The 27273-nt window shown below is 31.4% G+C and overlaps 1 protein-coding gene across 19 annotated transcripts in view; it reads right to left on the reverse strand.

Moving 5' to 3' along the window:
* Positions 1 to 1159: 1159 nt before the first annotated feature.
* RBM26 (RNA binding motif protein 26) overlaps positions 1160 to 27273 on the reverse strand; it is an 85817-nt gene continuing 59703 nt past the window's right edge. For 8 of the 19 annotated variants that reach the window (XM_025441252.3, XM_025441251.3, XM_025441243.3 and 5 more), the window contains 6 exons: positions 26658 to 26825; positions 25085 to 25189; positions 21704 to 21904; positions 18979 to 19065; positions 11624 to 11737; positions 9190 to 9962 (listed from right to left, as the gene is read on the reverse strand). In XM_025441252.3, coding sequence (XP_025297037.1) covers positions 9873 to 9962; positions 11624 to 11737; positions 18979 to 19065; positions 21704 to 21904; positions 25085 to 25189; positions 26658 to 26825 — 765 coding nt within the window. In that variant the 3' untranslated portion in view covers positions 9190 to 9872. Of the gene's footprint in view, positions 4412 to 8609; positions 9963 to 10488; positions 10557 to 11623; positions 11738 to 18978; positions 19066 to 21703; positions 21905 to 25084; positions 25190 to 26657; positions 26826 to 27273 lie in introns of those variants that run through there. The other 11 variants (XM_035704623.2, XM_025441240.3, XM_025441247.3 and 8 more) reach the window with 6 other exon arrangements.

A 27273-nucleotide genomic window follows, 5' to 3' on the forward strand; every position in this document is an offset into this window, starting at 1 on the left:
GGGGCTTTAAAAATGGCATGAACCTATTATCATAAATGAAAAAAAACTACAAAACAGTATACATTATCTAATTCCTTTTTTAAATGCTGTGATATTTATAGATAACAGGCTTTCTATCATTCTTTTTAACTTCTAGCTTTTCTAACAACAGATATTACATGGGATTTTTAAAACCTTTTTAAAAGACCAAATCATTCATACTTTATGCAGAAATATTTTTTCAGGTTAAGTGAAGGTTCACATTATGTTCAATCTGCAAATATTCCACAGGGGCTGGATATGTAAAGTATATATTATATAAAGTACTTAAATAATTTTACCAAATACATCGTTATTCATTAACCAAAGTCCTCTACTATTTCATAATCAGTTTTCTTTAACTAGAGTTTTATCAAGACTTATGCACTTTGAGATGATAATGTATTTTCTTGTAGAAGCAGTGTCACAAGTGGAAGACAGGTTATTACCAAGCTTATCTAACCCACGTTATAGATGATAGAAGGTATATCTGCAATAAAAACAAAAGAATATTGCAATATTTATCATTCAGTGAAATTAAATATGAAATGAGCATGTTCAATGCTGGAAAAGCAGGTCAAATCAGATCAGGAGAACAAACATTGAGATGAAAGCTGAAAATTCTAGAGGGAAGTTCTGGAAACTTTCATTGGCTTTGGAGGTTGACAGTATAAGCACATTACACCAAATTTCACTTCAGGATATATGGCAGTCTTTAACATCACAATAGTATTTTATCCTTATTACTTATGATAAGGAGAAACTTGCTGGCCCCCAAATAGAATAAAGAGATAAATCCTAGCAGTAGAGGCAGGAATTAGGAAGAGAAAGGGTATGGAAGATTTGTATATGTGTAAGAAAAGGAGTCATTAGGTTAACAACACATTGGTACTAAAGGTGACTTAGAACAATTTAAAGTGAGAATGGAGGGTGGGGGGGGAAGAGGCAATCTGGAGCCATCTGTGTGTGTGTGTGTATATATGTGTGTGTATATATATGTATATATATATATGTGTGTGTGTGTGTATAAACATTTTCAGAATTCTCAACTGTGCAACACCTGAGGGCTCCAAGTTTTTCTCTCTATTGCAGATTAATATAATTGATGCAAGATACAGGACAATTTTAAAAAGTTAACAACTGTTTTTAGTAAGACTATTTTATTTAAAAATTTTTCAAAATATAAAAATAATAAACATTATGGGTATTTAACAAACAAAACAACATAATTCAACTATAAATAATAAAAATGTTGACAACCCCACATAAACATGTAATACTATAAACATTCTAAGCATACAAGAGTAGTTTTCTAGTTCAAGTTTTACCTTTTTTTTTCAGTTCAAGTTTTATTATCACTTTGAAAAATAAACAAACAAACAAAAAAAAAGCTGCTACAGCTTAACCAATTACTTTCGCTCCACTCAAAGAGCAGGGAATTTTTTTCCCCATGCCGACACACATTCGTGAAATGGGATACTTATGGGCACAGGTATTAAAAACTGGAACAAATCCAGTCTCCAGACAAGAAATGACTCCTTTGGTGTTTTTTAGGTTCAACAATCCATAGAAATTGAGTAAAACTAAACCACTTATTAAAGGAAATCTTGTGCCAGATAACATGTTCTGAAATAATATCACACCCAAAACAGGTTCGGGATTCTGAGAATCAAAAGTAAACATCTATGAATGCTTTGCTGATACTTAAAAACTGTATCTTAAGAACATTCACTAAGGTGCTGGAATGAAGTCTTCTAGATGTAGAAAACAATCTACACATCAACGCAAACCTTGTACAACTTAATACATCCCTTTACAACTCATCAAATATTCTATAAATATAGAAGAATTACCCTGCCTCCTGTTCAGTAAAAGACAGATGGGAATTTGAAGCAGAGCAGGATTACACCGTATTTTGGGACTAGAAAAGTTTTCCACTTGAAATTTGGGTAAACTGAGCCATGCTGAACATATCTTTTTTTTTTTTTAATTCTAGCCAGATTAAAGTTCGTTTTATCAAAAGGGCTAATGACAAACTGAAGAACCCCCCCCCCTTTTTTTTTGGAAGCTGGGCACAAATAAGTATACTGTAATTCTGTATCCTATCTTTACATTATGGGGTGTTTCTAAGAGGCTGGGCTCTTTACCTGACTCACCACAGACCACTTTTATAATTATGCTGCTAGATTACAGTAAGTCACAAGTGATCATACATTAAAGCCTAGTGAAGTCTAGATAACAGGTTCAAAAATGATATTGAAAGGTTTTTTTTTTTTTTTTTAGCACCAATAACTTTTTCCTAAGACACTTGAGGGGCTGCATCACTTTAAAGTATTATTTATCTTGTAAACAAGACCAAAAATATTCAGTTGATCTGTATTTTGAGCATAAATATTTATAAACTCTATTTAAAAAAAAACAAATATAGCATGACTAGAGCCGCTAATAGTGTAAAATCTAAGTATATTGAAAAATATAAAGATATATAAAAGGCTTCCATAATGCAATCATGCAGAGGTAAACCACTTCATTCAATTACACAAAAGTGATTCTGTACAGTTATCTACACACAGCTCCATGAAAATCCTATTCAGGAAAATGAAAAAATGAAAATCCTCATCTTTAATTAATCAACATATAGGAATTTAAATATGTAACTGACCTACTGGCTCTCACAGAAATTTTCAAAAAGCACAATGATCTTAATGAGAATCAAATCATCTTGACTTCTGATTCTCAATGGCATGTTCAATTTTGTTTTGCTTTATCTTTTTAATTTAAAAGCAAGGGAAAGAAAAAGAAAGATGACAAAGTAAAGCTGAGGGTGCTGGTATGTGGTCCATATCCAAGAACCAATTAAATTATTAACAAGTATGGTCTCTTCAGACTATGTTCTTTGAATTTCTAACCTAGCAAGTAAATTACTAATGGGGGTTGGGGAAGAGAATCTTCTTGAAAAGAAAAATTACTGAACTAATCTGGGAAAGTATCTCTGAACTCCTTGCGGCTATATGCTAGTCTGCAAATGTGAACTAAAACAAGTCTAATTTTAAAAATGCCCTGTAGGCTACTAGGTCATAATTATATTAGAAGACCTTCTAAAATATATACTTTTCCCTTAAACCAAGCCTAATATTAACCAAGCTATTGTCAACTAATGTGGATCAAAATAATTTACCTTATGATCGATGTATTCATTTTTTTTATTTTCCATAAAGACAAATGCACTGCATACTCAAGAAAAAGAAGTGTTTGCAGAATAGTCAACTTTGCACAAAAATATATGAAAATATGAATATATTAGCATGGCTGAATGAAACTAAAAAAACAAGGGTGAGTAGAATCATGTATAATTTGGACTTTTCTAATCAAGTATAACTTCCAAACTTCTCAAATGCTGCATGAGAATCTTTGAAGGAATACTCAGAAATTAATTTTCTGAAAGCTTCTTTATATGGTGCCATTACAAAAAGGGTATTGGGGGGGTGAATATTTAGGATAAGATTTAATCATACTCTTTATAAATAATTCTAAGCCATACTGCTTATAAATAAATAATATGAACATACACTTTTTAAGACAGGAAAACTATAGTCTTTAACAATGCTAGACACACAACACAATTTCCCCTTGCTTTTAAGATTGTCATTGATGTCTTGATTGCAAGTGAGGAAAATATGGAAAAACTGTGTAAATTAGACATTTAATAGATATTTCTCAATATTTATAATCCACAGATCATCCTGTATTACTCGAAAAGAAAGAAAATTATTCTCCTTGTTGGTTTTGAAGAGCTAAGAAACTAAAAAAAAAAAAATCATTTGGGTATGTGGCCTTGGCAACAACTTCAGTTAAGTATATTTAGAAGAAACAGGCAAGTTACTATAGTGTATAAAAAAAGTATTTTAGCATCAGTTCAAAATTATTTAAGTGACTAACCTAACCCCAGAATGTATCCTAAAACCAAACCCATGCTTTTTAATCATTTTCTTCATTCTAAATTGTTCGTGGTAATGAACACAGTATCATGGCTTTTATAGATTTCCTAGACACAATTTTCAACTTGGCTGAAAGTGAACTTATATTAGGAAGCCAAGAGGTCTTTTTCTTTCTTAGTGTTTAAAAAATAAATGGCTATAAAGTAAGGGGAGAAGACATTTAAGAGCAAGGTCAGACAAAGCACACACTCAGACATACTTCTGGACTCAGATGTACCAATTAGAGAACTGCGAAAAGACAAAATGCAAATTATAGTACATGTAAACATCTATTCAAATTGATAAAGAGCAAACATAAAATGATAGGATGATATTATAACAGTCGTCTCCAGACAGGAACAGGTCTTGCTGTTGTAGTCACAAAGCTAAATTCAGGCAATGATGATCTCTCTCTGCTGGAAAAAGAGAAGACTATTAAAAAAAAACTTTGAAAATAGTAAATAAATCTAAAAACTGAATCACACCATAAAATGATCTCCAACTTTTCTAAACATTAAAAAAAATCTATTTGAGAAAGGAATCAAAATCAAAGTTGCAGACACGTTTCACAAAGAATCAGCTTTGGGTTAAATGATTTTAACAAAACCTCTCTGTTTCACGCTTCCTTAAAACATTAAGCCACAAAGATCACAGCGCTACAACATGGCTGTGATCTACAATTTCTGCCCAGGAAATGTAGTAACTGATGAGATAGTCAACTGTTTTATAGACGTGTGAGTAGGCAAAATAACTTTAAGAAATCATGAACATATTCCAAGATACTGTATATAAAAATAAAAGAACAATTTTCTTAAATTTCCCAATGATTTCAAAGTAATTGTGAGGTGTATCTGATTTCCTTAAAAACTCCATATGATAACCATTTCATTTTTAAATTGTACTATAGGACATAAAATTCTGTACTAAGCACAATGATTAAACAACCAAAAATAAAAAGAAACACATCAGAATGAGACAGTGCTTGGTATACAAAGGAAGACTAACTTTGGATGATGGGAAGATAAATGGATGGATGAAATAAAGTAATAAGGGAGGCAGGAAAAAGGAACAATAATATTGATATAAAAAAAAGTAAAATAAAAAATGCTTTCAATTATACTACAAAATGAATATATATTACTGATAAGCTGCAAGAAAGTTATTTACCAAATTCAGAATTTTTCTAACCAAGTATGATGTTTTCATTAGAAAATAGTGAGATGGCAGTTATTTCACCAAGATTTCTTTCTTTCTTAGAACTTTTAGGTAGCTAATTTGAAAGGTAATCTCTTGTTATCTTATAGGTATATAATGATGGGGGCGGGGGGGAGCTACTCTTCTCTAAAAGCCTGTATACATACCTTAGAGCAACTAGCCAGTTCAAAAAGTTAAGAACAAGGTAGTACCTGAGATCTAGGAAAAGGAAATTTTCTCTCTGCCTTATAAACATTATTCACTGATTTAAATTTTCATTTTATAGGGGTTTAGAAGAATAAAAGCCCTGAAAAGATCAGTGAACTAATTTAATTAACTAAAATTTCACGCAGGGTATTTTTGATTTAAAAGATTAAAAGAGTTTTGTGTAAGGGAAGGAAAAAAGCTTACAAATATTTCTACAAATTCTAGAAGGACTAAAACTAATTTTCTACAACTAGTTCACATTATGTAAGGGGAAGAAAAAAAAGAAAATATAGATTGATAAAGTTTGTATAACACTCTAAAACAACCATTGATATTTCAACATACCAAACAAGCAACTGTTACGCTTTCTTATGCAACCCGTAGAGCCAATGATTAGTGTTCCAAATAAGACTGGAAATACAGTCCCCATAAAACAGTTCTAGTCACAGGAAATTTCCTACAGTTAAGCTCAGCCATACTTTCTATAGGTAATCACCTAAAACACTGAAGTTTTGTCTTTATGGTAAACTACTGGTTGATATACTTGATCGTATTACAATAAAACAAGAGCTATGGAATACTCTCCCATTTCTGCAACATGATTTCATTAAATGGCTGGGCATCAATTAAATCCTAAAATTAATTTTTAAAATCTTACAATTATCCAATAACATTTAAACAACACTGCTTAAGTAGACATAAAATATTGAGTGAAAAATGTAAAATGACAACTCAACCATCCCTTGAGGTAATCCTAATCAATCTTTTAGCCAATAATATATAATTTCTCTCAATTTTTTCCTGTAAGTAGCAGCTACCTACATTGTTCTGGATCCTTTCTTCACTTTAAACTCAGCCAGACCTGTACTAAAGCAAAACACTTGTTGGGACAACTGTAGAATTAAAACTGTGTTTCAAGTTTTAGGCAGCGTATTGTAACAAGAAAGAGTTTTAGACTTTGAGTTTAGAAGCAAAAGGACAAGTTATAAGTAGAAAGGGAGTCTATTGAATAGGGAGTTTAGCTATACTTTAGAGGTTAAATGAATTTTGTGCCAGCAAATGCAAGCATTTGGAAACACTATATACAAAACTGTACCAAGACATATTAATACAGATTATCATAACCAAATCTTAGTTGTTTCCATGATGACAGAAACAACAATGGCATCAACAGGTATGGAGAACTGGTACAGTTATATTGTTTTAGATCAAATACTAATATACCACCAAGGAAACTACAGGTGTGAATGGGAACTTGAAATTATCTAGTCCAACCCCTTTCATTTTACAGACAAGGAAACACCCCTAGATAAGTTAAGAGACTTGTCTAAGGCTAGAAAGTTAGTTGCAGAGCCGGGACCAAAAGCTAAATCTCTTAACTCTTATCTGGCAAGCTCTAAGTTAGGTCATCTTTGGATATAAAAAAAATTAGTGGGATGGACTAGATTGGTGGCTCTTGGCATTTCTATTCTTGCACACTGACAAGAAACCAAAGGCTAGTTTACTCCTGAAACTGACTACAACATTTAATACTCCAAATTATTAATGTCTTAATTGCTGTGGAAATTCCACTAAGGCTACATGCATATGCCTCCATCAGTATTTGTAACCCCACTGTTGCAATACTTAACTGTTCAACTGTTTAGCAAAATGGTCTCAATAACTGAGAAGACCTTCAGGAGAGATTTTGAAAAATTGATAAGAATTAACAAGGGAGGTAATTGTCACTCCATTATTGGAGATTTAAATATGCATTCACCCATTAATTCATCCAACAAACATCTGAGTGCCCACTATGAGCCAGGCTTTGTGATAATCACTAGAGATAAAAAGATGAATAAGACATGGTCCCCTTCCTAGAGGAGCTTGTAATTTAGTGGGGAAGACAGACATATAAACCAGATAAATTATATTACAACATAAGTACTGTAACAGAGATATGAACAAAGTGCTGTATTAGAAGGGAGGGTAAAGATATGAACTGGCTAATGACCAAGAAGTCTACTAATTTTGTGCAAGAACTACCACATTTACTGCAAACACAATCTCATGCTCAATCAATAATTAGGAAGGAGTAGCAATGTAGAGTAAAAAAAAAAAAAAAATTGGCACTGAAATCAGAATGCCTGCATTCAAATCTAGTCCTTTTACTCACTAACTGTGACTTTGGGCAAGTCACTCCATCTCTATTAGCCTAAGTTTCCTTATCTGTAAAATGGTAATTAGCACTACTTCAAAGGGATACCTTAAGTTTTAACTCAGAACACATGAAAGTACATGCAGAGTACTAGTATTTATAAGCATATTCATTAATTTCAAAAATCCAATAGCAATTAAATACTAAGTAATATTTATAGTTAAAATAATCTTAATGACAACAAAAATGTAATTGTGAACCTAATGAATGTCTGTAATATTTAATCCTCATTCTTTGGGACAAAATTGAAACACACTTGTTTTCTGATTCATTCAAAGTAACCTGGCTTAAAACATTTTAATTTTAGGATATTAGAGAATTTGAGACGAGGGAAACTGATAAGCTACTTATGGAGGTAATTTCAGTTACATTATAAGGGAATTTTACAATAATTTTTTAAAAACCAGGCTAAAATTTACTAATCAAATTAAAAGCCAAAAATCAGCATGGAGAGTTAACTGGCCTTTGAAAGATTTTCTTTCTTTATAATACCTGTTTGGTGTAAAGAGAAGAAACGTGAGCCTCTGCCAATTTGGCACCTTTCACGACTACTAAAAAGAAAAGAAAACAAACTTACCTAATGAATCAGAATAGCACATAGTCAACATACAAAAGACTACATAAAAATATATCATAGATCTAAGTAAAGAAGTTTTTGAATAACTATTTTGACAAAAGAAATCAATTTTGAAATTTTAAATATTAACACATGTACCAATTGCAAGCCAAAACATTCCTATGAAATAGTATTACCATCAAGAACATATATACAATTTTAACCCTAAATGTGGGAGGGGGAAAAAAAAAAAGAGGAACAGCAGCCATTAGTTACACCACTGACAGAGGATTATGGTGTTGGAATTACAGTTTGTGACTGTGAGGACCCCAGTATGGGAAGAAAGTTATTTTTTCAATGTGACATTTAATAAAATCACTATGATCTTAGGAAGGGCAGAAACACTTGCAACTGAAATGATGAATTTTAAAAGATAAATATGTAATCTCCCACCCCCTCATTCTACAAAGAATGCATTTATTTCCTGAAATTGCTGTATCAACTTTCAATGATCATGTTCATTTGCCAGAGAAATTCACTTAAAATCACAATACTGTTGCAAATGTCAAAGATTTTTATACAAGTATAGGAAATGCACACTTAAAATATCAGACTGGAACACTTACCAAACAGTGTTTTCCTAAAGTAGTATCTATAGTACATTTCTTTATTCATACATCTTCAAATGGTCATGTTTTCTTTCATACATCCAAAATGTAATGTGATGTTTTCTTATTCACCAAATGTTAGCTCTACTTGAAGTCTGGTTCCAAACTAATAGCCTGCTTTTAAATTTTAAGACATCTGTTGAAAATTTATAGGATCAAACCAAACTGAAGTGGTATAAATTTTTCACATTGGATTGTACATTATTGTAAAGGTACCAGTAACCATTATTAATAAGTTAGTGATTATAGCTCCTTTTGTGATAATTGGGGGGAAGGGTAGATCACCATCTGGAATGGTCTATTTATTTTAATTTTTTTCTTTTTTTTTTTTTCTTTTTTTCTTTTTTAAAATCAAGGAACATTGTCTTGGCCTTTGTGGGTTGTTTTTTTTTTTTTTTTTTTTTTTTGTCATTGCTTTTTTTTTTTCTTTTCTGTTCAAGAGACCATTCCACTTTATTTTTAACATCTGAATGCATAAGGACTCATATGCAAAGCAGTCATACACCATTATCATTAAAACCCATATAGTAAAATACATACACAAGTCCAACAAAAGGCTAATACATAGTAAAGCCTAAGCATACTACTATGTAATATTATGAATACATAACTTGGAGACTTTAGTTAGAGTACTATGTTATCTATTCATTTTTGAAAACATTCATTAAGATTTTAAATGCAAATTCATTCCTTATTTGGAGTAAAACAAAATCCTCTAAGTTATAACAAGTATTGGTCATAAGTTTTTAGACCTATTCATTAAATTACAAAGAACCCAAAGAATTCCGTAATGTTCAGTAGAAGTATGTAATAAAAACATTGCATATGTTTCTAGTGTGATGTCTTTAGCAATTGTTTACTGAAATAAAATGCAAACATCAATCTTTCAAAATACAGGATCAGAAGGTAGTTTTCTTCTCTTTTGTCTATTTGTGAAATCCATCTTCATCACATTTTACCAAAAAATTGTTTTTACAAATATGTAAAAGTACATTAGATAATACTAATGAAACACAGGTAGAGTTCTAGCATATGCAGATCAATGATCAGTCAAATCATCTTCTCCAAGAACGAGATTCATTGTCCTCTTCTTCTTCATCATCATCTTGAAGTAATGAGTCATCCACCAAAGACTCTTCCTGAAACTTTAGGTTAAAATGCATTTAGGAATTTACCCAAAAAAAAAAAAGAAAAGAAAAAAGGTGACACTTTTAAATACTGATTTCTCTCAACAGAGTTGAAAACAAAAGGTATTTTCTACAGCTACAATATTCAAGAACAAAGAAAAGCAACCTTTATCCACTCAATGGTTTCTCTATAGTATCTATTCTATTGCTTATATCAAATAGGCACTAAAAAAAATATCAAAGAAAGCCTTTGTACATGCCATTTCTCCTGCCTCACTTGATCAAATTATGCCATCTTCTACACCTGCAAAACATTGCTCAATACCTTTAGTTTTTTTTTTTTAAAAAGGAAAACATCAATAAGTCTTCTCTGACTTACCCTAACCCTGGACACTAAATCAATCAATACTTGTAGAAACGTCTACCAAGATTTATATATTTTTTCTGCTATATGTAACAAACATTTCTTTCATAGCATTCCTTGCTTTTCCCCATTTCCCTTCATAAAAGCTTCTCAGACTACTTTTCAAACTTTTCAAAATACCTAATACCAGGAGCTCTCCTGCTTTTCTCCCCATTCAATTCAAACTCATGGAAGGACAAAGGTATAATCTAAAATATAAAATGACAAATCATGTATATGAGTTTCAAAATACACATTTTATTCTTGCATTTGACTATGGATATGTATAACAGCCTCGAATGCTCTTCAAACAAATGAAGTGCCATTACGAAAATCTAACAAAGGTAAAACATGGAATCATTGTTTCCCCACCTTACCTTTATTTATTAACTTCCTCAATTTTTTCCTATAGCTTATTTCATGATCAAACAAAATAGAGTTGCTTATTTTTAGGTTTATGATTTCAAAGGGCTCTCCCACTTCACTGTTTTTTATGTTCACACCTATTGGCCATCATACTAACTGCTGTACCCAAGTAAAATGGACTGTTCCATATCTAATTCCTCTTCCACATCTAAAATGCCTCTCTCAACTCTATTCTCAGTCCAGCTCTTGGTTATGGAAAGCTTTTTGATCACTTAGGCTTCAGCTATGCTTGTCACCACCTTCTTCAAGATTCTTCTGAACAGAAATAATCACTCCTTCCCCTAGGTTCCCACAGCATATTGTTCAAATCTTTATTGAGCCTTTCATTATAATTAGTTTCTTATGTGTCTGTCACCACCCCCCTTTCCAGATTATAAGCTCCTTGATGATAGGGACCGTGTCTTATTCATTTTTGTGCCTATCACAGTATCTACCATATAGCAGGCATTCACTCTAATGAACTAAAACAATATGAATTAAAATAAAGGAAACCTGAAATGTTAATAAAGCAATTGAGTAGGATATATACTCTAAAACTTAAAATATTACAAGATTTCCTGTGGATAAAAATCTAAACAATAATTATTGATTTCTAAGAGTAAATGAAAACTGAGCGTGTATATATATTTGTGTATATATATATGATTTTCTTTCTTTCCTTTTTGGATTAGCAATCCATGTTCTCATTAATCCAGAAAATTTAAAGTTGTCTGCATTTATCTGACATTCCCTTCCTGGAATATGGCTCAGGAATAAAAGTTTTATGTTAAAATCACAGCCATAAAATCACATCTCATATAAGAACATGAGCACTTAGGGCCAAAACAAATTAAAAAAAAAAAAAACATACTTCCTCTTCATCAGGTTCAACTTCTTCTGTTTCAACAGCTGAAATATTAGTTATTGGTTTATTCCATGCCAGTTTTAGATCCTGCCCTTTGAAACGAGCTCCATGAACTGCAGCCTAAAACAATTAAGAACATTAGAATGTTGAACATTAATAATAATTTCTGAAGAAAACAGTGAAACGTTATAGCACCTAATATTTAAATTAAAACAAAAGCAAAGATACCTATCCATTTACTTTGTAGTTATTTATTTCTTCACTTACTATTTATTATAATTTATTATTTACTTTTTATGGTTATTTACTTCTAAACCCAGCTTTGTGGTTGGAAATACCTTTAAAAAGAAAACAAGTACACTTTCTCATGCTTGAGCAGAGATCTTTTACTACTGGCCAGTATCTGACTAGAACTATCTTTACATGTTTAAAACACAATAAAACGGCTATTCAAGGCAACAATCTCAAGGCATTTCAAGATCCTGGCTGCAGATTCTGAATTGAAGTCTAAATTAGGATCAACAGGCTAACTGTATTTCATTGCATTTAAATTGTTAATTTACAAGTGACATGCAAAGTAACTACAAACTGGAAAACTTTAACAAATAAAAAATAATTTTGCATGTGTAGAGTATAACATTATTTTTAAATATATGATGTTTGTCATATCACTCTTACAAATATGTTACTTCCATGAAGAAAAAAACTCAACGTTTCTACTGAAACTAAAGTACTTCTTACAAAGCTTTCAGAACTGCATTAAGATTGAAGTCAAACTTAGTATTTGCTACATTAAGTGACTGGTTAAGAAATCGTGCATTCAAATTAAAGTACCATGAACTGAAATAAATCAATGTTAGCAATATATCTAAATAACTCATAGTCACAAAAGATTTATAGCACAACCTCAAAGTATAGCATAATGTGAAATCTAGAAACAATTACATGTTCAGTGACACCTGACCATGAGTTGTGTGATACTAAAATCTCCAGATATAAATTTTAAATCTGCACATATAAATCTATGATAAATTTAAAGATTTCATGCCCATTAAAACGCAGCTCAGGAGTTTTTAGTCCATGGCCTCATCACAGGGTTATATAATTAAAAAATTTTTAAGTAGTTATATATGGTATTTAAGATTAGAAACAACTTGTAATTTTTTCAAACTAAAACTATTACATAAAAATATATTACTGTAGGAATTCTAAGAGTGTCATGCAAAATGTCTACTCATAAAGCTCATCTTTTCATCCAGTTAAAAAAAGGTCAAAGCTTTTACTGATATTTTCTAGAAGTTCTTGACATTTCTGATGACCTAATACTGTAAATCTCTATATTTAGCACACACACTTTCAAATTTATAAGGTGAGTCTACAACCCTCTCAAGTTTTAACTTTTTTAAAGTTTTAATTTTAACATCTTACAGGATGATTTTCAAAGCTAGGTATACTTAACATTTTATCAACCTTCTCCATTAGAAACTTCTGACTACATAAACTATATAAACTTCTGGCTATATACATTTTTGAGATAACTTAGTTCTTGCTTTTTAAGTTCTTGCAAATTTATTTCAGGTAATTTACAACATAAAAATCTTTAAAGTTTAAAAAAATTCTACAACCCAATCATTTTATTTTTTTAAAAAATTCATAAAGTTCAGGTTATATAATGTAAAAAAAAAATCATAATCCATGATGTCCCATTCTGAAGAGAGAACCATTATCTTTGGAAGAGTTTGGGGAAAAAAATCCTGCAACACACTAAATTAAGTTCTATGCACATACTAAAAGGGTTCGTGTATATACATATGTAGGATATGTACATGGGAACATACTTTACTGATCTTACACTTTTTTTTTCTATTATTAATCCAATTATTTTACAGATCCTTTCCATAGCCATACCAACAGACTTTTCACTTTTCTTGAATGGCTCTATGTATATATACACACACACACACACACATTTAAATTAATTTCTTAAATGAACTTTGTCCTGTTTGGCAAAATATTCTTTTTTCAACTGGATCATGGTTTTGTTTATAATGCATGATTTTACTGAAGGGAAAGGTGTTTCTGTTCTTTTTGTCATAACTAAATTTTTGTCATAAGTAAGTTTAAATTTTCATGTACTATAATTTATCAGTGTTTATCTTTATGGTTTCCAGGTTGTGCCAAACCTTTAAAAAGCCTTCTTTACACTAAGATTATTTTCAGGAATTCCATATATATCTTTGATACCAAAAATAAACACACAATGTATTATTTTTTCCTGAAAGTCAGTTGTCCTAATATTATTTACAGATTACTCAGTAAATTTAAATTCCCTGATTTAAATAAAACATCTTCCTATAATCCTCTATAATTCTTTTAGATACTTAAGTCTTTTTCTGGACTCTAGTTCTATTAGCTGTTTATCCATACCATTACTGTATTACTTCTTTATTTCATAATGAATTTGATATCACTCTTCATCCTTTTCAGAATATTCTTAGTTATTATTTTGTCCTTATAACCTCTGGAATTTTTGGCCAAGTCTAGTACCATACTGTCTTACTATTGCTTAATAAGATAGTATCAACTAGATCAGTGCTTTTCAATACTGTAGCAGTTGCTTCAAGAATTCTGCAATCATTTTATTAAATGTACATTTAAAAATGAACTTTGTAACTAATAAAATATTAGTAAAAAACATCATATTTAAATGTATTCTACAAGATGCCTATTTCAGTGAGGTGGTAGTGGTCATAAAGGTAGAAGTGAGGTAAATATAAAAGTATACTAAATAAGAAAGGAAAGTGGAGGAAATAACTTCAGAGGAAGGTAAAATTAAATTTGCTCACCTCAGTGAAAATAGTTGATAATCTAAATGAAAAACCACCAAATACCAAAGCCATAAAAGAAAAAAAAAATAAACAAATCCTTTCTATTGAAAAGAAAAATATTTTAAAAGATTAAAAGATTTAAAACCATTTCTTCGAAATTTACTTCCCAGAACACCCACCTGCAAAAGCTCCCTTTACCTGTGTCTCTGCCTCTCTCTCTGTCTCTGTGTCTCTCATGAATAAATAAATAAAATCTTAGGAGTACAAACTTCCAGTTAAAAAAAATAAGTCACAGGGATGATAAGTATAACATAGGAAATATAATCAATAATATTGTAGTAATGTTGTATGGTGACTACACTTATCACGGTGAGCACTGAGTAACATAGAGAAGTGTCAAATCATTATGCTGTATACCTGAAGCTAATATAACATAAATAAAAAATAAAAAGAACAGGAAAAAAAGGAATAGACTTTAGATTTCAGGGATTTATCAAAGAGAAATACAATATAATGGGAATCTGTACCAGAAGCAAAAGGTTTAAATTCAATTTTAGGAAACACTATAAATAGATTAAAGGGAACAAAACCTCTCATATTTCTATAAATACACAAAAGTTATGATAAAATCCATTTCAGATCAAAAAAACAAAAATCTCTACAGCTTTCAAAAAACAGGAATCATTTGTATTCTACCTTAATCTAAAAAGCCAGCATCATATATACTAAAAATATAAGAAATGTTTTCATTCATTTATCATTTTCATTCATTTCATGAACAAGACAACGAATGACATTTCATGAGTAAAGACACAATTACTACTAATTATTTAACATTTTTCTAAAGGTATTAACAACAGAAAGTAAGAAGTTATAAACATTAAAGATGGAAATAAAACTACCAATTTTTTAGTGATATGATTACCTGAAGAACCCAGGACTATCATCTTGGTAAGATGGCAGCTACATATTTAATAAAAACTGACATAGTTTTTCTACAAACAATATAAACAATCAAGAGAAAATATAATGGAAAGAAAGACCTCATTTAAATAACTAGAAGTTAAATGGCTGGGGGGGGGGAAATAATATATGTATCTATATAAAGAAATTATACATGTTATATATATTTTACATTATATTACATAATGCAACATATGTATATTTTATATATATATACATATATATACACACACACACACTCTCATAATCTATATAAAGAAAACCTTTAAATGGTCTTAGAGGATAAAAAAGGATTGGAATACAATGATGTTCTAGAGGAATATTTGTATCATAAAGATGTTGATTTATCCATAAGAATTCTATCTCTTTAGAACCTGGTAAGTTTATTCTAAAGCCTATATAAAAAATAAACATAAAATATATCAGGAAAATGCAGAAAATTAATAATAATAGCTGGGCATAAGAAATCCAAACAACAGCCCTGACAAATAATATATTAAATATATTATTATGAAGTTTACCTTAATTAAAGCAGTGAGGAAAAGGTACATGAAAAGAAAACTGATCAATGGAAGAGGAGTCCTGAAGATGCCCCAATAAACATGGAAAATTTTTACATACTAAAGGTATTTCACCTAAGTTTGGAAAACTAACTTTTACTAAATGCAAGTAAGCTCTCTATTCACTCCTTATACCAAATAAAATTCATATGAATTTTCATAAAAATGTTTAAAACTAATGAGCCAATTTTCTAGTATTATAAAAATCCCCCATAATTCATTCAGAAAGAAAAAAAATCAATAGATTAGAATTCAGCAAGATAATAGGCAAAAGACATTAACAGCTGACAGAAACAAAGAGCATTTAAACAAATATGAAAATATTCAATTTCAACTGTAAGAGAAAAGTGTATTATAACTGAAATGAGTTGCTATTTTTACCAAAATAAAACTGCTATCTTACTGTGGCTTATGTGCTCATGTACTTTATATAAATAACCACTGTGCAGAGTACACAAGTGTGTGGGGAAAAGGCACTCTCATACATCTTTGGTGGGCAAGGAGATGTGGAGATGTGGTACAATCTATATGAGAAGAATGAAGGGGGCAATTTTAAGACTATACATCAAAAATTTAAATGCACATATCTGTTCATCCAGCAATAATGTATCAAGAATAGATCTTTTAGTTATATTCACATATATACAGAGAAATATGTACCAATAATATTTACTGCTACACTGTAAAAGAATAAAAACAATTTAAAGTTCATCAACATGGCTGATTAAATTTGGTACATCCATACAGGGAAAATTTCTCACTTTTCAGTTATATATGAATGTCTCAAGTACCTTATCTGGTACTTTCACTTTGAAAAACTGTGCATCTATTGATTACAGAAAATAAACAGATATTCATTCATTCATTTAGGACATCAGTTCAGAAAATAACAAAGAAATATTTGGAAATAAACATTAGAAAAGGTTGATAATTATCTGTTCTTGGGAAGGCCTATCATTTACTGAGTTTATAATCTATTACATCTTTGGTGTTAAAATTTTCTTTATTTATGGTGATGGTACAAAACATCTGTTTTGTATTTTTTAAACATTCTTTTTTGACAAAATAAAAAATTGGCACCTCTATGTCAAACACATTAATTGTTAAATTCCTAAATTTTAATATTCTCTGAAATCCAGAAGTTTGAAAACCACTGCTTTAGCTTACATCCTACTTGGAGAAGATAGGCTTCAACTTACTTTCCTATTCCTTTCTATAGTAGAAGGTTACAAAATTTAAAGAACTTTTTTTGGCTTAAGGAAATGTTTATGGGTTAACAACTTCTGTAATTTAATTTCAAATGTTTATCATAGTAATGAGTAATTTTTCCTTTTAGCCTACTAACTCCAACTAAAATGGTATTTACTCTGAAAAGGTAATTCTTACCAGATCTGACTTAGTCACTTCTTCAACCTCCACATAATTCAGTGTTAAAGTGTTTGTCATACATTAATTCCTAATCTTTTGAAGTGACTGCTATTCAACTGGAAAACATATGTACTATATAAATATATACATCTGAGGTGGAAAAGCAACACCCAAAAAAGAGGGCATATATCAATAAATCTTCCAAGAGCAAAACTTCCAAAAATTACTTAAGAGGTAAAAGGTTTTTTTTTTCCCCTCAGCCACATAAACAAGAAGTTTTAACAAACTTTTAACCATTGGTACAATGACAACTATCTTTGTTTTAGCACTATTGCCTAGAAAACAGAACATTAAGAGACATACTCAAGCAACTGAAAATTGTCACTGAAGTCATCAATTAAAGGAAGCTTATTCTTAATTTATAGTCAACAATACCTTTGAGAGAAAACTTGATTAAAGATCTATTTTTAATATATCATATAGCAGATATACATACAAGTTTATAAGAAAGTTTTAAACTCTCATCAATAATTCCTTTTACTCTCAAAAAAGATCTTTAAATGAAAGATTATCCAAAACTAGATTTAAGAAAACAAAACTCTAGGATCAGGAACTCCTATTCCATAAAACTATCCACCTCCTACCTCACGAATCTTGACACTAGTTATTACAAGGCACCAGCTGAACACTTTACTGAGACTTTTCAGACCCACAGTCTTATACTGGTTACAATGCCCCAAGAGCAACTCCTACCAGATTAGGTAGGTCCCCAGTAAGGTATCATTGTGTTGTCAGGAAGTATTCACTACAAAGAGGATCAAACAACTTAGAAAGTTTTTAAAATTTTTAGACCACAATCAGCTTAAAACTTCTAAAAAGCATACCACTCTTCCATTCACACTACATTAACTATTTGGAACTCTTAACTGCATTTTTCCAAGGACATGATGGTACAGCTATTTTTCTACAAGCCTGAAGAACACACAGGGCTAAAAACATTCCTATGAACCTCCCACAAGTCATACTCATTTTCCTTTTTTTTAATCTTTTAAGTCCAGATGAAAGACAATTCAAAATACAGAGTTTAAGACAACTATACCAAAAAAACCCTAAAAGCTACAGCAATATATCATGCCTTGGGCAGAAAGTTGTAGAGGCTTAGCTGGGGATTTGCTGAGCTAGGAATATGCTAGAGTTCAGCGGACTGGGACTAGGAAGGAGCAGATGAGGAATGGTTTAGAAGACCTGCCATCAGGATTATATCTCAGCTTCCACCTTATCTCTCATCACTTATTCTGCCAAAAGAGAATTTGTTCTGGGACAGCTGAGAAAAAGGATAATGGAAAGTGGGGTGGCTCTATCCCCTGTGAAAGAGAAAAGAAGGAGAACTGCTGGTGTCTCAAGACAATATAACTTAATATTCAACTTGGTGACTATTCTAATTATATCATGTTATAAATAGAATTGCCTAATTGCTTTAGGACATCTTTGTGGTCATGAATTACTTCATACGATCTGTCTACTGTCAAAGTGTAGTTAGTTGTTTAGTAATTTAAAAAAAATTTCCTTAAGACTTAAAAGCAATATTGATAAAACATTTAAATCTGAATTTTCAATAAATTAGATTATTTCTAATACTTACTGCTTCAGCTTCTGCTCTTGTCTTGAATGTAATTACTGCATGAAGTGAAGAGTCATCAATCTGACAATCTTCAATTTCACCATATTGCTTTAAATTAAAAAGAAGTATTTCCTCCAAATAAATATTTTGAAACATCCAAAATCCTAATGGCTTTTAAAATACCAATAAATGTAACCCAGAATATATAACAATTCATGGTGGTTAACAGAAAAAAAAAATGAGTAATTCATTTTAGCACTTGATATTATAAGAGAAAGAGTGGTCCTATTTACAATTCTACACTTTTTAGAATTAGGGAAACTTATATTTGAATGAACTGTTCTTTAAATAAATGAAACAATGGTCAAGACCAGGCTTCCTTATTGCCCTTCCTTCATTATTCCAATCCCAGAGTATGCTAAATTCTTTTTAAAACAGAATATTTAACCCTCAGAATATTCTAGGAGTTTCTGTGTCATTCCCAATTTAAAAATGGTGCAAAAAAAGATTTCAGAGGATTTAAATAATTTTCCCAAAGTAATTAAGATAAATAGCAGGAGAATCTAGATCTTTTAAGTTTAATATCTGAACTCTCTCTGGCTTTCACTTACTACATACTCCTCTATACCACACACCCTTTACAAAACCTAAAAACATTAAATTATGCTTGCTTTTGGTTTCTTGGATTTTATTTTTTCTGTAGAAGCATTTTTCTACAAACCACAACCTTTATCATATAAAATTCTAATCCTTTACATATCATTGATAATACTTCTTTCTTACCCCAAACCAAAATAACTATAATCTCATTAAATACACACACACACACACACACACACACACACACACACACGCACACCAAAAATTTCTGTAAAGACAACGGACTCTAGCATCAATCAGATCCCTTCAGCTCTGTCACTTACTAGGTGCATGAACTTAAACAAGTTACTTAATCTCTTCTGCTGCTGCTTCTTCACCTCTAAAGTGGGCATAATAAAGGTACCCTACCTCAGAGTTGTTGAAATAATTCATAATATAATGAATTACATAAGGCACTCGGAATAATACCTGCCACAAAATAAACGCTCTATAACTTTTAGCTATAATTGTATTATCAACACTACTACTGGTCCCAGGGGATAAATTAAAGAAAGCATTTCTGTTCATCACAATTTGTAACAGTCAATGGTCCTGTAATAATATAGTTTTTTTCCTCTTGTCACATGTTCAAATCTCAGTTTGAGACAGAGAACTAAAGTTTAAGCCTGCATTATTCTTAAATGTGCATTGCCACTACTAATTTTGAAAGGAGTTCAAATCTCTAGATGCATGAAAGAATCTCCACTTAGAGGCTCTGGCTATTTATAAAACCAAAACCATCCTAGTCTCACTAAGATACATTCATAACAAACTCACCTTGTTTATTTGGATTATTTTGGCATATTCTTTGCTAGTTTCCTTAGCTGTACAACTACACGCAAAACGATTATCTGAATCTCCTTTCCTCTGTGAAAGGGGTAGGGGGAGCTGGGGTGGAGAACAGGCAAGAACTGGGCTAGATTATCTCTAAGATCCCTTCTAGTTCTGATTCCTTTCTTTCTCCCTTTGAAACCATCAGGCATAGGACTTTCCAGATTCCTCATCCTTAAATATTAACCATTTTAGTTATTTCTTAAATCTCTATATATAAACCATATCTTTCAATAATTCCCTATATCCTGACAAAACACAGTTTTACCTTTGTGACTTGTTAACAGCCTAGAATGACTGTCATTTAAATATGAATTTCCAAAAGAATCAATCATTTGTGTACTATCTATAAGCTTACTGATCCTTCAAGATCTAAGCTACAGTTTTTCTACTTCATGAAATTCTCCTCCACTATTCTTTTTCCATCATATGCTTGTGTGAAAGATACTTTTCTACTACTGAAGTACTTACAGTTCTTAATAAATTTAGCTTGATTATGTTATAACTTATGTTTGTAGTTTACTTTAACTACTTTGTGTTAAAACAATATATATAAAATCCTTGAAGGTAAAGAAGTAGTTATTTCCTTCATATCTCCAGAGCAATTACTATATAGTCTTGGCAAGACTGATGCTTAGTAACTAATCTTTGGGATACCACTAAGAATCACAACGTTTAAGCTGAAAAGGTCTTCGGACAAGTATAATTTCCACTCTGCATATGAGCCCAATGGATCCCAGGAGTCCAAGTTAAATAACAGGTTAGCCAGGACTAGAACCTCATTCTCCTTTCTTATAGGTCAGTCTATATTAGTCTGACTCCCTTTAATTGTAGCTTGCCATTGAGTAAAGGCAACTTCAAGATCATATTTCAAAATTTTGTCTTGTTTCATTCCTAAGGTCTGCTAGATCAAGAATACATTAACAAATAAAATTCCATCTTAATTTAAACAATGTGGATGACCTAAGCAATGTGCTAAATTTTCTCTTAAAAGTATGTATCAAATGAAACTAAACTATAGGACATACCCCTCTGAAATAGCAAAATTTAAATCATTCATTTACAATATTGAAGGCCTACTAAGTGTTAAGAATAGTAACATTTATTAAACAAAAATTTTTTTTAAATAACTAGCCAAAGATAATTATAGATTAATCAAACCCTTTTATCAGATTAATGGGTTTAAATTACTCATATTTTCATAACTACTCCTTTAATTTCCATTATCCCCAACAATGATTATCAGAACTTGTTTTGTTGGACACTAAGGAAGTACCGCAAAATGAGGAAGAAGATCTTCTCTATCACTCTCTGTAAATGCAGAAATCTCCAATGCCCTGGGACGATGATCCACCACAGCATGACCAGGCACACCTCGACCTCGACCTCGACCCCTGCCTCGGCCATGAGCTGCACCTCGACCTCTTGAGTGAATTCCTCTACCCCGACCAGATGAAAGAATCCCTCGCTTTGCAGCCTTGAAGAGATCAGACACACAAGTTAAATGTTACAATTTCTAATACAAGCCACATGTTATAATATGTTGTCAGATTAGTCAAACTTTTATACAACTTGACATCATATTCAAATACTGGCCTAACAAAGGATCTTATAATTTAAGTTAGGGTTTTAGTTTTTAAAGTAAAAGCAAATTTAGGTAGCTAATGAAATGAGAAAACAAAATAACAGTAATTTTTTAAAAGATTTATTTATTTATTTATTCATGACAGACAGAGAGAGAGAGAGAGAGGCAGAGACACAGGAGGAGGGAGAAGCAGGCTCCACGCTGGGAGCCCAACACGGGACTCGATCCCGGGACTCCAGGATCACGCCCTGGGCCAAAGGCAGGCACCAAACTGCTGAGCCACCCAGGGATCCCCAATAACAGTAATTTAAACAATGTTATGAAATTATTAAATGTGCCTTTTTCTAAGTTCCTACTTTCCAAGATATCAGATTGACTGTATCATAAAAAGACCATCAATTCTAGTGTTAAAATGTCACTTCGGCAGTTTAATACTAATAAATATACAATAAATTAATTTTTCCACTTACGACTTGCAAATAGTCTCTGTTTGTTTGCCTGTTGACTTCAGTAGATATAATCTCAAATTCATTATTTTAGTCATGTATACAATCATTTTACAACCAATGTAGCATAATAACTTATATTCCACAGCACTGTTTTATATGAATAGTACATCATTCCTTCATTGCAGTTATTTACTAACAAGCACTTCCTATTTGCAACTCCTTACCTTCCCGACACTGAAATCCTAGATGGTAAGAGACATTTAGCAACCAAGTTATTTAATTGTATCAATGAGAAGTAACTCAAAAAGTAAGGAAATGCTTTAAAGACCTGAACAGAACATTAAGGATTGGAAATGAATAAGATACTAGAAAGTTCCATGAGGATATTTTTCACTTAATTCTCTACTTAATTCCCAGCACTTACAATAGCAGCTGACAAACTAAATATTTAAGTATTTAGTATGTATTCAATGAATCAAAGAAACAAAGAACAAGCAAAGTAAGAGTGAGGGGTAGGGGCTGCAGCATGAATAAGGAATCTAGGCTAATAGAAACACAATACTTCCAAGAGTAGAGGAAATCTAGGGCAGCTGGACCAGATGGGATAAAGAAATGAAGCTAGAGAGATAGAAAGAACCAGATCATGAAAAATTTTAAGGAACCCAATTAAGGATTTTAATTTTTATCCCAAGAGCCATGAATATCAGTTAAAACATTTCAAACACAGAAGTAGAGTAATGCAATCAAATCAGTATTTAAAATGTTATTCTGGCTAGTTTTAAGAACAGAGTAGAAGATGAGAATGAGATGGGAAACCAGTTAGGATACTAAAATAGCTCCAACTAAAGACGGAAGCTTTGTCTACAGTGGTGGTAACATAGAGAAGTAAAGATATTTAAGATCCATGTGGAAGTAATATGTATAAAACTAACTGGATATGAATGTTGAAGGAAAGGGAGGAATCAATGAAGATTCACAGATTTCTGCTTTGAGTAACTGTGTAGATGGAATTTAGGGGCAAAGCAAATTTCAATTTCAAACAGGTTGAGTCTGAGAATGTGAGATATCCAAGTAGAAATGTCAAGCAGGCACCACTGACAAAAGCTCTTCAAACATAAGTATTTGTTTTATCTCAAGACAGTTCATCTTAACATTAGTTAAAATAATAACCTAAAACCCAAATAATAAACTTCATAGGTTAAGGATTAGCATATACAGAGCAGCATATACAGCAGTATGCTCTGAGTTAACACTGTCCTAAAATGTTCCCTGCAAAAGGGCATCGGTCCATGGACAAATAAATTTTAGCAATACCGAATATGTCTATTTAGGGATTCACAAAACACAAACCCCTAAAGAAACCCTATGGCAAAATGTATGTTTAATACAACCTTTCCCATATTTATTTGGCCTCACAAGCTTTTTGCACTAATATCTGTTAACAAAAAATGGAACTGGTGTGGCCAATGACACACACTGGGAAATACTGCATTACTACATATACCAACAGTACTACAAAATCATGATAGAGAAACAAAACATGGGCTAATAAAGAATATTGGTAGAACTATTTATTTACTAAAGTCTGAGCCAAAATTTTTAAAATGATAACTTGTTTTTTAAAGTGCCAACACAGGCAAGTAATCTCCAGAGTAAAGAAAACACAAATTCTATATTAATATAAAAGAAATTGGTCTTTTTCAGAACCTATTATCTTGGCCAGGACACACAGGCATCCCTATCAAGTTTCCAGAGAATGCAAAATATATGCAGGTTTAGACACCATCCTATGATTTTCTATGACAAACAAGATAGAGCCTTACGACAAGCATAGTGGCTGCTAAATGTTAATTAAGTCTTTAATGGTTAGATGCCAAGACCAAATTCAGATTTGTCATACATTAGAAAAAAAAATTATTAGGGTGCTAACAAATCTGGGGAAAAAGTGTAATTCTTAGATGAAGGCAAAAGTAATAATCTAAAATGTAAAAACTTTTAATCGTGGCATCACTGATAAATGTAGACAAGTACCAACTACATTAATGACATTAAAGTCTCTGTATTTCAAAATGCAATCCTGATTTTTAAATATCTTTTTGCTAAATGTTACAAATGCTTATTGCAATAATTCACCAGATTTTTCTTATATGATCATATAGCTAAATTAGAAGTGCTTTATTTTCTTTTATAAACGTCCACAGCACCATCTATAGGCAAAACTTAGGTAGGCATGTTTTTAATACAGTTCTCCACTATAGTCTGATCCTTATAGCAACTCTAATATATGTAATATGCCTATTTATGCACAGAATATCTCTGTAAGAATACCTGAAAAGGCCTTAATAGATTTTGGTCCCAGAGAGAAGGAGAGACTAAAATTAGAAAAGGAACTAAACTCATGAGAAGTAAAAGGACTTGGGCGTATAGACAGAAATGCTGCCACCTTTCATTAAATAAAAGATTTACTCTACCAGTTCTAAAAAATTTGCTAACTTCTATACTTCCACTATGTCAGACACTATCAACAATTATGGACTAGAATGAGGGGGATATACTTTCAAATTGACCACCATGACTACATCTGCTCGTCTTTAGAATACTGCATTGTTGTAGTGAAACATACTTCCAGCTGTAATTCTGTATACTTTCTCCTAAGTTCAGTGACTTCTTCTCCAGCCTGCATCTTCTTATATAAATCCAGTTCCGTGTCAAGCAATTCTTTCTGCATCTAGAAAATGGTAATTAATAATTTAAGTGACAATAATATCACGCATTTATAAACTTTTTTTTTTTTTTTTAAACAAAGAACTTTTACATATTCCCATTTAATCCATACGTTCCTTCTCTATCTCCAGTCCTACCACCCTACTTCAAGCCATCAATCACTTCTGGTCTACACTACTCCCATAGCTTCCTAACTTGTTCCTACTTCCACTCATTTCCCTATAATTCGTTGTCCACACAGAAGCCAGAGTGGGATTTCTATGGACTGATATGAAGCAATTTTCAGGAAATAACTGTGAAAAGAAAAAAAGAGAAAAAAAAAACAACCCCAAGGTGTTAATGAGCAATATAAAAGAACAGTTTTTTGTAGGAAAGAATACATACACACACACCAAGAGGGAAGGACAATTGGGGATGGTGTGACAGGGATCAAAGAGAAAAGGTCTTCTATATACACACCTTTTTAATGTAATTTACTTTTGAATCATGTTAATGTTTTATTTATTCAAAAAATAAAATTAAGTCAGCAAGAATGAAAGGGAGTGGAATCCGAAACTGACTACAAATCCATCTAACAATTGGTGACATAACCACAAAAAGGGAAAAAAAAGTAGTTCCCAGGCCATAGTTCTGACTCTATACCCTTAGTTGAATATGTTGTAACCTTAGAAAGAATAGAAATAAATTCTGAATCTTTTACTTAGTTGTCAGAAGTGGTATTATTGAAGCAATTCTAGAACTATGTGGAATGTATTAAATAACTGTGCAAATGAGTATTGTATTGATGTTAGTGGGAAACAAGTTGTCATTATCGGAACAGGAGATAAGATATGGAGTAAGAGAAGGAAAAGAAGCATCCTGTGGTACTGGAGAGAATCAGAAATATCAATATAAACTCATGATTTTATACATATACATACATACAATACCAAGTATAAATATTGTATAACTGTAGATTTTTAAAAATCACTTACTACTACATGAAATTATTTTCCTCACTTATTCATATCCAATGGATTGATCTATCTGAATTTCTCCCCTTTCAATCAATTCTATAGAATGCTGTCAGAATGTTACTTCTGTTTATTAACCTTTTATAATATGAACTCTTTTTTTTATAATATGAACTCTTTATAAAATAAAGCTCAATCTCTTCATTCAAGTATTCATCAAGCATTCAAGTACCTGTATCACTTTGTCTTCAAGCTAGCTTTTCAAGATTATCCATAACTATTCTCCTAATTACTAACTTTCCAATTATAATCTAAAGGATTTAAGAGATTAGTAGAGTTTGTTGTGTGTGTGTATATATATATATATATACTATTAATAAAAGAAGGAAAAAATGTTAGCATATATTAGTCCAATATTAAGCAAAGAATATTACCTAAAAGGAAAACAATCTTAAACAGTATAGCATTTTAATGTTTTTTAGTAAATAGTATAATGAGTAACAACACAAAGTGAAATACCTGAGTCTTGGTTTTTATACTTTTCGGAAGACAACGTCCAGGAGAAGCAGCTTTGACCTCATCTTTTAATTTGGTAATATTTTTTGTCAAAACCTCTAAAGTTTTCATTATTTCTGCTTTATCTTCAGACTTCATTGCTTTGTTTTTCTCCAGTTTTGAAATTAACATCTGCCAAATTTTTAAAAAGAGAAAACTTAAGATACTTTTTCCTTATATTATTCACAAAGCAAACACAGCAAAATAAGTATAAAGATAAATAACAGTTTTAGTTTACATATTCACTGCAAGGCTTACAACTACTTAAGATAACAAAGTAACAGATTTGGTGGTGCTATCTCAAGTCTTAATCTTAGCATATTGAGAAGAATTACACAATGCCACTGGTCTCTCAGAACATAAGTCAAAGCACACAACCATAAGAAATTCAATCTGACCACCAAAAAAGTTGTCAATTTGAAGTAATATCAATAATTTTACTTTTCAATCCATTTGTGGGTATTCCTGCCTCTAAGTTTTGCCACTTCAAACACAGTCTACAAACCAGAAAGAGACAGAGGAAGTTTTATGGTTCCCTTCACATAATGACATCTTAAAAAATTAATTACTTTCTTTGTAA

The sequence above is a fragment of the Canis lupus genome, chromosome 22 (assembly GCF_003254725.2).
Source record: "Canis lupus dingo isolate Sandy chromosome 22, ASM325472v2, whole genome shotgun sequence".
Classification (NCBI taxonomy): domain Eukaryota; kingdom Metazoa; phylum Chordata; class Mammalia; order Carnivora; family Canidae; genus Canis; species Canis lupus.